This window comes from Panthera uncia, chromosome D2, assembly GCF_023721935.1.
Source record: "Panthera uncia isolate 11264 chromosome D2, Puncia_PCG_1.0, whole genome shotgun sequence".
NCBI lineage: Eukaryota > Metazoa > Chordata > Mammalia > Carnivora > Felidae > Panthera > Panthera uncia.
The window spans coordinates 71,047,616-71,061,670 of NC_064818.1; the positions used below are offsets into that span (position 1 = coordinate 71,047,616).

The 14,055-nt window shown below is 50.5% G+C and overlaps 1 protein-coding gene across 1 annotated transcript in view; it reads right to left on the reverse strand.

The window, feature by feature from the left end:
* The window catches only part of HSPA12A (heat shock protein family A (Hsp70) member 12A), a 67,748-nt gene that overhangs the window by 29,697 nt on the left and 23,996 nt on the right, over positions 1-14,055 (reverse strand). The window contains 2 exon segments of the mRNA XM_049646022.1: positions 3,042-3,169; positions 4,674-4,759. Coding sequence (XP_049501979.1) covers positions 3,042-3,169; positions 4,674-4,759 — 214 coding nt within the window.

A 14,055-nucleotide genomic window follows, 5' to 3' on the forward strand; every position in this document is an offset into this window, starting at 1 on the left:
TTTTTTAATTTGCAAGCACCCACAGCAAATGTATAGCTGGTTTGTGTCCTCTCTAAAACAAGGTAGGGTATAAACAAATAACATAAATACCAGGCTTATCGCATGGAAACAAGGGGCCCAGGGAAATGCCCTGGGGGTCCGAGAAGGCAGAGGTGCCAGGTGGTGGGGCAGGGGAAGAATGCAGGGCTCAGGAGAGACTCAAAGGACTGACAGAGAGCTAGATCTTGAAGGATGGAAGGGCACTGCAGGCTGCTCAGAGGAGGGTGAACACAGGACATTTACCGGGATGCAAGCGACCGTGTGGGGTAGAGAAGGAGTGTGTAAATGGGAAGTGTGAGAAACGAGATTGGGAAGGTGTTTGGAAGCAGGTGGAAGAGACCCCTGGGGAAAGAGAGACTTAACCAGTGAGTAACAGGGAGCCACTAAAGGTTTTAGGGCAGGGGTATGGCAGAATCCGAGTTGGGATTGAACAGAGCAAACTGAACCAGACAGGAAGCCAGGAGGCTGAGGAGGCTCAGGCCTGTTCTGGGAGCAGAGACAATGGGGCTCCAACCAGAGTTCACAGGAGAGACCCAGGAGGAAACAGACTTGGGTGCCTCCATACCAGGGTGACAGCCACCGTGACAAGGTGGCAGGAGAGCCCTGAGGGGAGCAGTGAGGCCGCAAGTCTGTGTGCTGAAGAGGTGCCAGAAGAGGCGAGAGGTGAGGACAGACAGACAGGCAGAGGCTGTGGGATTACATCCTGGAACTGATGGGAGGGTAAGGGAGTGGGGAAGGGGGTCAGTGGAGCCCCAGAGAAGCTTCCTTCCTTCCCTCAGATAGAAAGAAGGAGAATACGAAGAAGAGTAGAGAAAGCAGGTGACTCGAAGCTTCTCCCTTCTGCTCTGGGGCCACGGCAGAGAAGCCACGGCTGCCACGGTGGCCAGGAGGCTCTCTTCTGGACCAGGTCCCGGCTCTGCAGCTGGCTCCCATCCTGCCACTAGCCACATGACCACTACGAGGAGCATCTGGTGGTGACACAGAATAGGAGGGGAAGCACGCCTCTCCCCCCTCCCCCCCCACCCCCCGCCCGCCTGGAAGGTGGCAGAGCACCTGGCTGAGCTCACACCTGCTCCTGACACGGCACCGTGAAGCTTTGGTGGCACCATCAGTCCAGTCCAGGTGGAGAGTCGACCTAGATTTGCCATGCAGATGGGCCTGGAACCGTCCCTGGCAGGTGCCCCAGTCAAGCTCCCTTAAGATGCAGGCTTCTACCCAGGGAGACGTCCCCGTGGTGACCCCACTGAGACACAGGGATGATCATCACCCAGGCGGACACTGGGCACCTGAGCCAGGGTGACACTCCAAACACAACCTCTCAACGAATGGACTTCCCATTACCGTTAACACTGCCATTTTCAGTAGGCAAGGAACCTCCTGAGTTTTTCCCCCTCCAATTTTTATTCCTCCCTTCCTATTAACATACACAAAATTAAGCTTTCTCAGTCATAATTCTGTCAGTCTGTATCATGGTTATGTTAACCTGTTCTGATTGAAGTAAAATTCAGGTAGAACCTCTCTCCAAAATCTTCTCTACAAGAACTGAGATAATGTCTCTAGAGAACCTGAACGCTGCAGCTACTGGGTGAGAATTCCTCCCAAGCAATTGCAATGTGTTTTCTGCTCTTCTTGGTTTTTTTTTTTTTTCTTTCCAATTTTCATGACAAGGCTATCCCTTTGAAGCAACATTTCTTAAAACAACTATGTAGAAGCTAATAAACACTGGTTCTAGCTTTTGCTAGCATGCTCTTGTCTCTTCGGGGTTTCCCTCTCTGGGGATGACAGAGCAGACCCACGGCAGGTGTCTGGCTAACCAGAGGCAGAATCTTGCTGACGACTGGACACAGAGGGCTATGCTGTCATCAGGCTTCTCTACTAGAACCGGCTTTTCATTATTTCCTGATGACAGGACACCCCCGGGTCTCTGCAGCCTCTAAGGATATCTAAACCAAGACTGGGGCGGGGGTCACTTTTGCTTCATGACTTATGTTTTAAGCAGCACGCTATAAAAACGCATAAGGTCTTACTCCAGGAGCGATACCGAAATTCCACAATTACCAGATAAAGGAGTTGTTGCAAAGCCAATCACAATGCATCTTGAGAGCCATCCTTGGGTTTGGAAAATCAGAGTGATCGACTCCTGGCTCCCAAAGCTTTGAGGGGCCACAGACTCTGCAGGAGGGCCATGCGCCAGACCGGAGGAGCTGGTGTGGATGCCGGGATCGACCAGAGTCCTCACAGACAGTTGGTCACGCATGCGGATGGGGTGGACGAGACGGCGTGCCAGGCTGCCATGTGCCTGGTGGGGCGGGGGTGGAGGGAGGGGCGTCCTGAGCACAGAGTGTGTCCCAAGAGACCCTGGGCAACTTCAGGGTCACCCTTCAGGTCCACGTGGCTGAAATCCACCCCTCTGTTTTTTCTTAGGCATGGTGCTTTCTGCTTCTGGTCACCGTCATGTAAGAACTAGCACCTTGCCTCCTTACATTTCAGTCCGTGCTAAGCCCTTGACGGGAAATCTCATTTCATTTGTGCACACTCTGTGAGCCAGACAGTCAGTATCCCCATTTCACAGATGAGGAAATTGAGGGTTAGAAGGCCCAGCGCTTGTGTAAGCTCACACAGTATGTGGCTGAGCTGATGCCTGGACCTCCTCCATCACAGATACCCTGAGCCAGCCCCTCTTGCCCGAGCTGCATGCTGGAATAACCTGGGCCAGATTTCAAACGCGCTGTCCAGGCCCTTCCTCAGACCAACTGAGTCAGAATTAAGTCAACGCTTTTACACACCAGGAACCTGGAGCCCAGAGATAAGAGTGGTTTACCCAAAGGTGCACAGAGGTTTTGGGCTGAGCTGGGCCACAATCCAGGACCTGCCTCCTAAGTGCCACTCACCTGCTCCTTAAACTAACTCCCTTCCCCTCCCCCAGGCCCGCCCCCAAGTGTCCACAGGTGCACTGACCCGTGCCTGCACTTGGCCCTCCCCACCCATACCACAGCACTCACCTCATCACGTGGATACATTCTGGCTCCTTGGTGAAGCTGTAGGCATAGCCACTGGATGTGGTTCCAAAGTCAACGGCCACCACCACGAGAAAGGTCTGCTGCTCTGAGACATTCGGGTCAGCGTCATTCTGCAGATACACCAAGTTAAGGTGTGGGGGTGGGGAGTGGCGGTGGCCCAGCCTGGCTTTCAGGAGGATACGCCGGGGTTGGGGGGGGGGAGGGGTCGTGCGCAGCTGTGCCCCCCACTACAGACAGAATTCTGGCTCAAGTGTGCCGCACGGTGAGCCCTATGGAGAAGGCAGGCCGGCCTCAGCCCCCCACCCAGGTAGTTCAGGGAGGAATGGAGCTGTCCCTGAGTGGAGGGCCAAGCTGACAGGGTGAAGTCACTCGCCTAGAGCTTGCCCCCACCCCCTTTATCGACTGCTTATGACCATGACAAATTATGGAAGTTTCGCCATCCAGTCCGGAAGCCCAGGGGTTCCTTGACTGACACAATCTTCCCCTCACTGCCCTCCCCGAGTTCCTGTGCAGACCTCCAGACGCTGCCCGCCCAGAATATTCTCGGCCAGCTGTGGCCTGGGCACACCCAGGCAAGCACTCCATCTGCTCAGGTGGAGTGGGAATAAGGCTTTGCATGCCAGGGCCCCTCGCCATGTGATCCTGGCAAGTCCTGTCCCCTCAGGGACCAGAGACGTTCCTCAACATTAAGCAAGCGGGTCAGGCCACTCCAGCTTTCCAAACCATTTTTTTTTTTTTTTTTGAGCATGTAGACTTTTTTATATGTCCACAGAGCTCCACATTAGAAACCAATACATTTGGGGTTTGAAGTGTATTGTTTAGAGCAGGGGATGAGATCCCCACCCCTCTGCCCCTCTGGCCTCTCCCCACTGACCCCCATCCCCACACACCCCAAGGTGACCCTGAGCTCTTACAGGAGCCCTCAGGGTGCAGAGTTTGCAAACCTGCCATATGAGGGCCCAGCCATAGGTGGCCAGCTTCCCGGGTCCCCCAGGACCGAGGGAGTTCCAGGACGCTGAATAAGGTAAAACGCAGATGGTTCCAGGAAAATCAGGACAGGCTGGTACCCAGGAAGCCACCCCTCCCCTGGTACTTTTCTCTGGTCGGCTACGTGTGGGCCTCTTGAAGAGCTGCCTCACAATATCCATCTTTTCAGTGAGGGGTCAGGTGGGAGCAAATGCCCAGTCTCCAGCCCCCTTGCTGTTCAGGTCTTCTCTCTGGGGCCGGCTGTGCAAGAAGCAAGCCCAGCCACACGCGTGTGGACACGGCAGTGAACTGTAGCAACTGCATTTCACTGGAGCACCGGCCAGATGTGGCTGCTCCCTTCCAGAAGGACGCCTCACCATCTCTAGGCCCTCGATCTTTAAAGGGTTGCTCCCGCCCTGCCTGCTACCCACCCAGGCCAAGAGCTCCAGAAGCACCAGTCATACTATAGAAAGCCTTTCCAGGCCCAGGGTGGGGAAGGGGCTGGGTGGGCTCCTGAGGCTGGTACCAGGACAATATAATCTCCACCCATGAATGTGAGGGGCTGCCCAGCAGCCTGTCTCGTGAGGACGCATCCAGAAAGCAAAGATAATCAGCACATATCCCCACACATACATAAGCATTTCTTACCACAATATGGGAAGGGGACAATGGCGTTATTCCCGTGTCCCCCAGACTCCGGGCCGGAGATGAATATGCAGACGTGGGGGCTGTTTCTGAAAGGAAAGACAAATGTACTTAGAAGTGGCACGGGCTGACCCAGGGGGCAGAAGCGAGCTGCCTGGCTTTGCTGCTGCAGATGCTACTGCCCCCAGAAAGCCAGTGGACATCGTAGGCAAGGCTGAACCCGGCCATGAACGTAGAGTGTCTGTTCTGGCACCCCCTCGTATGCGGTATTTAAAACTTGGCCAGATGAAACGTTCTTCTTCTCCCAGTGGCCACCAGGCCTCTCACTGCGTGCCACCCCCAACCCCCACTTAGCAGAGATGCTGCCCAATCCCCACGTGGCCTCAGCTCCAGGCTTGCGCCCCCTAAAGAGCTGGTTCTTAAGCCAGGCACCATGACAGGCCAAACCTGCAGCCACCTGTGCAAACTTCTGTGTACCATGTTTTTTGAAAGAGTATCCACAACCCTCAGGTTCCCTACCCAACCCCACAGACCAACAAGCCCCCTTATAGGAACATAGGACAGGACTGCAGCTTCCGGAAGGAACTTCCTTGCTTGGTGGACACGTCCCCTCCTCCCTCCCTCCAGCATGAGGCCGCATCACCACATGGGGAACTCATCTGTCTTCGGGGATACTGAAGGTCTTTGACATTCAATAAGAAAAACCACAGGGGCGCCCAGGGGGCTCAGTCGGTTAAGCAGCCGACTTCGGCTCAGGTCATGATCCCGCGGTTCATGAGTTTGAGCCCCGCATCGGGCTCTGGGCTGACAGCTCGGAGCCTGGAGCCTGCTTCAGCTTCTGTGTCTCCCTCTCTCTCTGCCCCTCGCCTGCTCACGCTCTGTCTCTGTCTCTCAAAAATGAATAAACATTAACAAATTAAAAAAGAAAAAAGAAAAACCACAGCAGAATGACAGGTGGATCAGCATACCTAGACCCTGCACGTGGGGCCCCATAAGGTCAAACCAGAGAAGAGCCCAGAGCAAAGCAGACGAACGTCATTTTGTTGATTGCCCTGCTCCTCTCGCAATTATTCCGGTGCTGACGTTTGTCCTGACACCTTGCGAGAGCCCAGTGGCTCTCCCCCAGGAATGAGCACCCAGGGAGAAGTCACACTGTCCCCGCTGGAAGCCCCACACTGCTCTCCCTGCCCACCACCGAGGACCCACAGGGCCAGCAGCGGAGCAGGGACGGTAGGCTCCCACCCTGGTGACAACGGCCGACCCTGAGCGCCTTCCAATGCCAGGTGTTATCTGGGGTGCTCTGCGAATACTCCCCATCTAGCAGCACACAGCCTGATACCCGGCAGGAAAAAAAAATGGGTACTTGGCTAAAACAATACTTGTGGTCAAGGAAACCCAGAGGGTGTGAGGTGTCTGACAGAGCCTAGATGCTTCTACGGGAGGACAGGCGTGGTTCCATCTGCTTCTGCTGCCAAGTCACTTGGGTTAATCCCACACACTCACTGATTTTTGTTTTTTTTCCCTCTTGGTGAGAGCTCAAATAGCATCACTACAGCAGGTGCCAAACGGGCTGAGGGAATGAAACGAATCAGGCAAGAGTGAATGTGAGGCTTCAGATCTGCACAGCCACCTCCGCTCGCTGCAGGCATACGGTCCCCCTCCTCCTGAGGAGCCTCCAATTCCAACCCCTGGGAGACATGTGCAGAAGCCAGTAAGGACAGAGGCCGAAAGAGCTGGTGGGCAAAAGGGCTTCACCAGCCATCCCTCCAAAGAAGACAAATGGTCAAGAAGCGCGTGAAACAACGTTTCGCATCACCGGTTCGTGGAGACACGCGAATCCAAACCACCATGCGCTAACTGCTTCACGCCCACCAAGATGGCTGCTATAAAAAAAAGAAAAAAAAAAAGAAAGGAATAACAAATGTTGGCAAGAAACTGGGGCCCTTGTAGCTACCTGGGAGTGCAAAATGGTACAGCTGCTCCGGAAAACAGCGTAGCAGATCCTCAGAAAGTCAAATATAGGAATTACCGTATGACACGGCAATCCTACTCCTAGGTGCCTACCCCAAAGATCTGAAAACAGGGATTCAAGCTGGCATGTGCATGTTCACTGTGATGTTATTCACAGTCGCCAGGAAGTGGAAACAAGCCAAGTACCCATGAACAGATGAGTCAACAAAATGTGACACGGCCATGCCATGAAATATTATGCAGCTGTAAAAAGGAATGAAATTCTTGTACACGTTGTAACATGGATGGACCAAGAAAACACTACGCCGGGTAAAATACGCTGGACGCAAGAGGACAAATATTGTGTAATTCTACTTGTATGAAATATCTAGAGCAGGCAAGTTCATAGAGACAAACAGTAGATCAGAAGTTACCAGGGGTTGGGGGTGGGGGGGAGGAAGGAATGGGGAGTGCAGAGTTTCTGTTTTGACTGATGAGCAAGGTTTGAAAATAGTGGCGATGGAGGTTGCACAACACTGTGGATGCAATTAATTCCCTTGATGGGTACGCTTAAAAAATGTTGAAATGGCAAATTTTATGTTATATATACTTTATCACAATAAACATGTTCTCATTAAAAAAAAAAAAAACACGCAACTTGCTCATCTTAGAAAGCAATTTCGGATTCCTGTTAGCACCCATGGGTTGGTGCTCTTGAAAAGAGAAGGGAGACATAAGCCAGGCTCCTGGCCCAGCCTGCGAAAGTCCACCTGCTTTGCTAATCTCCCGGCCAAGGGCAGCCCCTTCCATAAAACAGGGGGGAATCCTGCCTCTGCGCCAGGGAGCCCAGCCAGATGGGCCTTCCCGCCTGTCGGCGAGAAGTCTGCCCTGCCCACGGCCCCTTGGGCAGCCTACAGAGATGCCATCCAGCACTGGGAGCCACCTTCTCTCCACCTGCTACCTGCAAAGCCCGCGGCCATGTGTCCACATTTGCACAGAAGGTCTTAGAAGATACCAAATGTCTAATTGCCCAGTAAATCTGGTGTTGGCAATTAGCAAACAAGCTATTATCTACAGACAAACCATCCACCCTGCTGTCTGCTTGGTTCTAATTATCCCATCACTCAGCTCTTCCCAGCGCCTGTCCCACTGACTTGCAAAAGAGCATGTGTTGGGCCACACGTTGAACACATGCCTTGGGCCCCCAGAGGACTCCAGGATACATGAGGACAAGACACAAGGATTTTTTTGGTTCTCCCTGTCCCTCCCCCACCCAGTTCCTTGCAGGTTACTCAGCCGGGCCTCAGGGCAATTGAATTTCATGGACTTTCTCCATCAGAAATGAAATCGCAGCTGTACCATGTGATGATGTAAACCTGATTTGCATAGAAGGCATGGAGAAGTAACATTTTTATAGATGCATCCATATCATGCAAGCCCACATCTATAGCTTTGCACAACCCAAACCAAAGATTATTCACCAGTTAAGGTGTACCAATCCAGCACAGGAGTACGCAAAGCCTGCAGTGACATTACTGTCTTATTTTTTAGGATGTCCAAGTGGTGCTCAAAAATTTGTGGGGAAAAGAATATGGAAAAGCCTACTGCAGGTCCTGAGGGGTATGGGGAATTTCCAGCGTGTTAATGATCTTAACCAAGCCGGACAGCTCTTGTTCAATGGGTAAGTAATTAGGAATAAACAGAATGGGGTCAATGGAATATTTTTTTTTTAATTTTTTTATTACATTTCTTGATCTTTGAGAGGCAGAGAAAGACAGAGCACGAGTGGGGGAGGGGCAGAGGAGGGGGGGACACAGAATCTGAAGCAGGCTCCAGGCTCCGAGCTGTCAGGACAGAACCCGACGTGGGGCTTGCACTCGCGAGCCATGAGATTGTGACCTGAGCCGAAGTCGGATGCACAACCGACTGAGCCACCCAGGCGTCCCAATGGAATATTATTGATCTATGGGTATGTGACAGATCTGAGATAAAAGTTGATATATGGAATATCTATATGCACAAGGCACCTGCTGAGCATCCTGGCTACTGCTTATACATAGGCCATAATCCACAGCAGGAAACGCCAACCATCACTAATTATGGACCTGTCTGTGCTTCTCCATAAAGCCACAACAATAACACCTGCCCCGTGAATATGCCCACCTACATAATAGTCCAGCACGGTACACACAGAAGGCCTTGAGCCCATTGGGAACAGAAAAGCAAGGCAGAGCTAAATGGAGATTTTCAGAGTGCAGCCTTGAGGGACAGAAAGGCAGCTGATGGAAACAGAATTGACACCCATCTGTGGAGGCAGGGAGAAGAAACTGGCAAACCAGAGATTAAAGAAGACTACTCCACCAGGAAGTGTCATCAAGGGCAGAGCTGAGGGACCTGAGACATTAAAGACACACTCCACCGTTGCAGCTACATTAAATAGACACTCGCAGTATCTTCTATTCCAAGCACTAAGTCACCCTGAAATGCGGTAACACAGAGGGATTTGATGACTTCACATCACAGAATCAGCGAAACACTGAATACTGCCAGAATGCAGACAATCAGCCACAGACCTATGGTAAGCTGAGGGCGAAGAGACCCTGAAGCTTTCCAGCAGAGCAAGAGACATTGCCGGGTTTCCTTTGCTATTAGTTTCAAACAATTTAATGTCACTTCTGTCTTGTGTATTTGCTATGCAATTTTTTTTTTAGTTTGTGTGAATACAAAAATAAGTTGATAAGGGTGTTTCTAGGTTCACTCAACCTGGGACTCATCTCCCAACACATTCTTCAACCAAGTCACTTTTAAGATAATGTTTATGGCAAAGAGGTATAGATAAAGAAATGAAAATATCTTTGCAGCAAAGTAGAGGCTATAAATAAGTAAAAGTATGGCTCAACCCACAAGTCTCCTGCCACAGGATTTTCCTAGAACCCCAAACCAGACAGTGGAAGAGAAACTAATCGAATTTACTAGGTTAATACTAATCACTTGCCTTAAGGGTGTGAGAATTAAGTCACAGATTTCATCGGGGTTCCTCCTATAAAATGCCAGACATGTAAAATTCAGACACGTTTTTATTTGCTCCTGGCTCTAATGGCTTTAATCAAAGCAGATGTTCTTAAAATAAAAAATAGTCTGGATAAGAAAATGTCAAAGCCAGCCATAATTCATGAACTTGCTTGTCGTTTTTCCCTGCTGGAGACATTAGTCAGCAAATGGCTGTGAGCAGAATTGTAGACTTTCTGAGATACATAAAATCAATGCTGCTCCATAAATACAACAGTAAAAAAAAAAAAAAAAGACAGAACCCTAGGGCTGACTTTATTCTATAAGGCTGTAGGCTCATATGTGAAATGACAGGTGGCCTCAACAATGGTGACTCCCCAGCTTTTCCAAATAGACCTTCTTTCTAGTTTTCAGATTCATATATCTATCAAATGAATGTCAGTTTCAAGAGGATTTTTAAGGTCTAGTCCTTGCAATTTACAAAATGCAATAAATATTTTCATTTCTTTCCCCTCCTAGCTGTGAGATAACAGGTATTTGCTGACAATTGCCTAAAACCAGGCTATTTGTAAAAAGCTCTCCCTTTCTCTCTCTCCTTATATGCCTTCCCCGCACTGTCATCTTTGAAAATTGATCAGCTCAAGGTCATGGGTAGGTGACGGAAAAAAATCTTTTAAGAAGGAAAATAAAAAAAAATTTATTACCCTATAACAGGCTCCATGGCTAGCTGAACTAATGCATTATTACTGTAAGCTGAACTTCCATTTCAGTAAATAATTTATGGGGTTTCTTTTTTAATCACCATGGTTGATGTCCAGAGTAAATGGAAATTTTATTGGCATGAACTGGGAGACCCTCCTGGCTACAAAGAACACTGAGTGTAAAATAGCTGCTCTCCAAACACTAAATAATAATTATGGAAATGAGTATTTACAGTGGCAGAAACCACAACACCGGGCACAGCCGAGAGAAGCAGGCTACACCAGGCCCATCCTGACACTGGGCACATCCTCCAATTATCTACCCCTTGGGATGGTTTAGGAGATGAGGTGCCCCAATGAGAGAGAACTGGAGGAACTGGATTTCCCCAGAGGCAGTGAGCCCCCCAAGTCCCTGCGACCCCAGACCATGAGCAGGATGGTTCACATGCACATATGCATCTAGGTCACCACCGGGGGAGGTGAGGAAATGGTCCCTAGACCAGCAGGTCTTCCTATTAACTTTCATGAACTATATCCAGCAACCTCACAGCCCTGACCCCTGGAACCTGACATTTGGGGGGGCTCCGTCAGATCACCCCCTACATGGTATTAAAATATTTCTGCTCACCTGGCTTCAGTTCCACAGACCTTGGGCTCATCTGAGCAGGGCCATGTTTCAATTAATCTCTGATTCTGCAGTTCTTTACATGTCACAGGCACTCAATATGTTGAGTAGGTGGATAGATGGATGGGTAGATGGGTGGATGGATGGATGGATGGATGGATGGATGGATGGGTGGATACATAGGTAGGGGAATGTATGTATGTATGTATGGATGGATGGATGGATGGATGGAGAAATGGGTGGGTGAATGGCTAGATAGATGAACAGTTGGGTGGATGGATGGATATATGGAGGTATAAAAGGATGGGTAGTTAGATGGATAGATGGATGGGTGGATGGAAGGGTATGTTTATACCCGTGGATGGATGTTTATATGTATGCCCATAAGTGGACTCAGTTACTATCCACAGATTTGGAGGGATACAGAGGTCTTTTCCAACTGAGGCATTGACCCCCCCTCCCCAAGTCATAATATTAATAATACATGTGTTGAGTTACTTCCAACAATGTGGAATCAGCTCTCAAAGCACCCAGACCTGCCTCTCTCCTCAGACGTTCCCTTTGGTCATTGGAACCACCATCGTTTCCAGATAGGTTTCCTAGACTCCTGCCTCCTGTCTTACTGCATCCCCAAGCTGAGTCATTCCTGTGAGAGATTCTTAGCATCTTTCACATTCCCTTCCTCCTCTGCAACCACAACCTTGGTCCAGATCCTGCTGACACTCACCAGGGCTCCCGCCCAGCATCTCTCAGACTCCCTGCTCCAGGTCTGCCCCTTCAAAGTCATGCTCCCCTACAGGCAGAGCCACCCGGTCAAACTGAGGTCTGCCCATAGAACTCACCACTGTCAGGTTCTTCAATTCCCAGACTCCACAAGATGGAAGTCTAGCACACTGCCAGCACCGGGCCCTTGGAAGTCTACCCCACCTCCCTCTGTGGCCTCTCCTCCTTCCATCGCCCCACCCCCTTCCCAGCCATATCAAACCTTGTCACAGAGCCTGGATTATCTGTGCTTGGTCCTGCCTCCATACTGTGCCCAGAGGACACCCTCATTCTGCAGTATCCTCCAAAAGTCAGCCCCCTCTGTTTGAGGGAGGAGAGTCTTCCTAGTGTTCTCAGCCAGGAGGAGAAAGGAACTTGTTCATCGGAACCTGGGGACCAACTGACAAAACCCGGACTGCTACGGGACAAGTGCCAGGTTTCTCCAAGAAGCGAATTACAAGGACAACATACAGGAAAAGAGGGGAAACCTACAGATCAAAGCATCTCAGACTCGTGCATCAGAATCACCAAGAATGCTTGTCAAACAGATGGCCGGCCCGACCCCCCACCCCAAAGTTTCCACTCTGACAGGTCTGGGACAGCTGAGAACTTGCATTTCTAATGAGTTTCACATCAACCTGATCAGCCCCAGAGACTGACCCCCATAGCTTAAAAGATGCTTAAGAGACATAGTAACTCCAGACCCTGCAACGCATGAACCTTTATTGGATCATGATTCAAACGAACAACAACAAAAAAGACCAAGTAGAGGGAACAAGACACATCACCAGCCTGGGCTGGGGGGCCAAGGGGCATGTCTCCTCAGAACCAAGACAGCTTAGGAACAGGAACAGCAAAGCCAGAGTTGGCTCTGTTGTTCACAGAAGAGCATTTGTAAGGGACACGAATGACTCCCGAGGGTGACACAGAATATGGGTAAGCGGGCGGCTGGAGAACGCAGAGGCACGTTGGCTCACCTCCCTCTGGACACAACTTCTCCCTCCGTGAAGCGGGGATCCTCAGGGCCTCTATCACTACGTTTTGATAAACAAAGGACATAATTCAGGAGAAACGCTCTGAAATAACAGCCCCCACTTGCCATCTGCTGAATTCCTTAATGGGGTCATACGTGCACGTACAGTTTCGACTCTAGGCTCTTGTATGAGTTTCTTCAAACTCACATTATTCATTTGAAATGATTAGAAATGAACAGACCCAGAAACCTATCAGGAAAGCCATCACGTTACTCACGGAATATGAATTTCATGCCAAGCTAAGAGCTTTATAGGTGTAGCTCATGAAACCCTGTTGTGCGAGTGGGGGCTGTGAGGCACTGTCATTATTCCCATTCCGTGGATGAGAAAAGTAAGGCCCAGAACGCTAAGGAGCCCACACTGTCAGGATGCCACGCAGCTCGACAGAGCTCTCCAGCTCTTACCCTGCCTGCCTGCACTACGCCCGATATCAGGTCTGCGACAGGTGTCACTGCTCACGACAGGTGAAGCTACAAGGGAGATGTTAACATAAATCCCCATTTCACCGGTGAGCAGACAGTGAGGGGGAGGTCAGGAGGTCACGATCACAGGGCACTTCCGAGCCCTAGCTGGCGAGCTCCGCCTCCAGGCTCAGAAGACTGTGGGGCTCATGCTTCCTTGGGCTCTGAGGCCCGACAGTGCTCTCCATTTTTGAAAGCCGTTATTCTTCCAATCCAAAGATCAAGGCGTGGGAGGGGCTGCTGACAATGCGGAAGTTAAACGTACAAGCTCAGGGTCAGGAAAGCTTGAGTTCAAATCCTAGTATGGCCACTCCCAAATGCACGATGTTGGGTGAGCTACTTAATTTCTCAGGAGCCTCAGTTTTCTCTGGAAACTGGGGGGTGGGGGGTTCATAATGATGGCGATATATTTTATAGGGTCGCTACAAGGACGAAATGAAATAATCCCCATAAGCCCCGGTGCATGGCAAGCATTCAATAAATTATAGATGTTATTTATTATCACTACCATCATCATCATCATCATCAAATAGGTCCAATTGCTGTTGAGTAACGGGCCATGTGCCTCCACCAGGGGACAGGCGAGCACCCACATACGCAACGCACAAAGTCAGCGAACACTTTTGCTTTCAGTGGTGTCTCTCCAGGCTTGTTAATCAAGGATAAAAAGACCCACCGGACAGACGCTCGGCACATGGAAGCTTCAGGAAACCTCTTAGTGATGGGAAACAGTGCTGGTGCTGCCACGGGTGAGAGACTGTCTGGCCCCGGCTTCATTGCTCAGCCCATCTGCTCCCCCCAGGGGCACTTTCAGAAGGATGGGGGAGAGTCTGGGAAGCCACA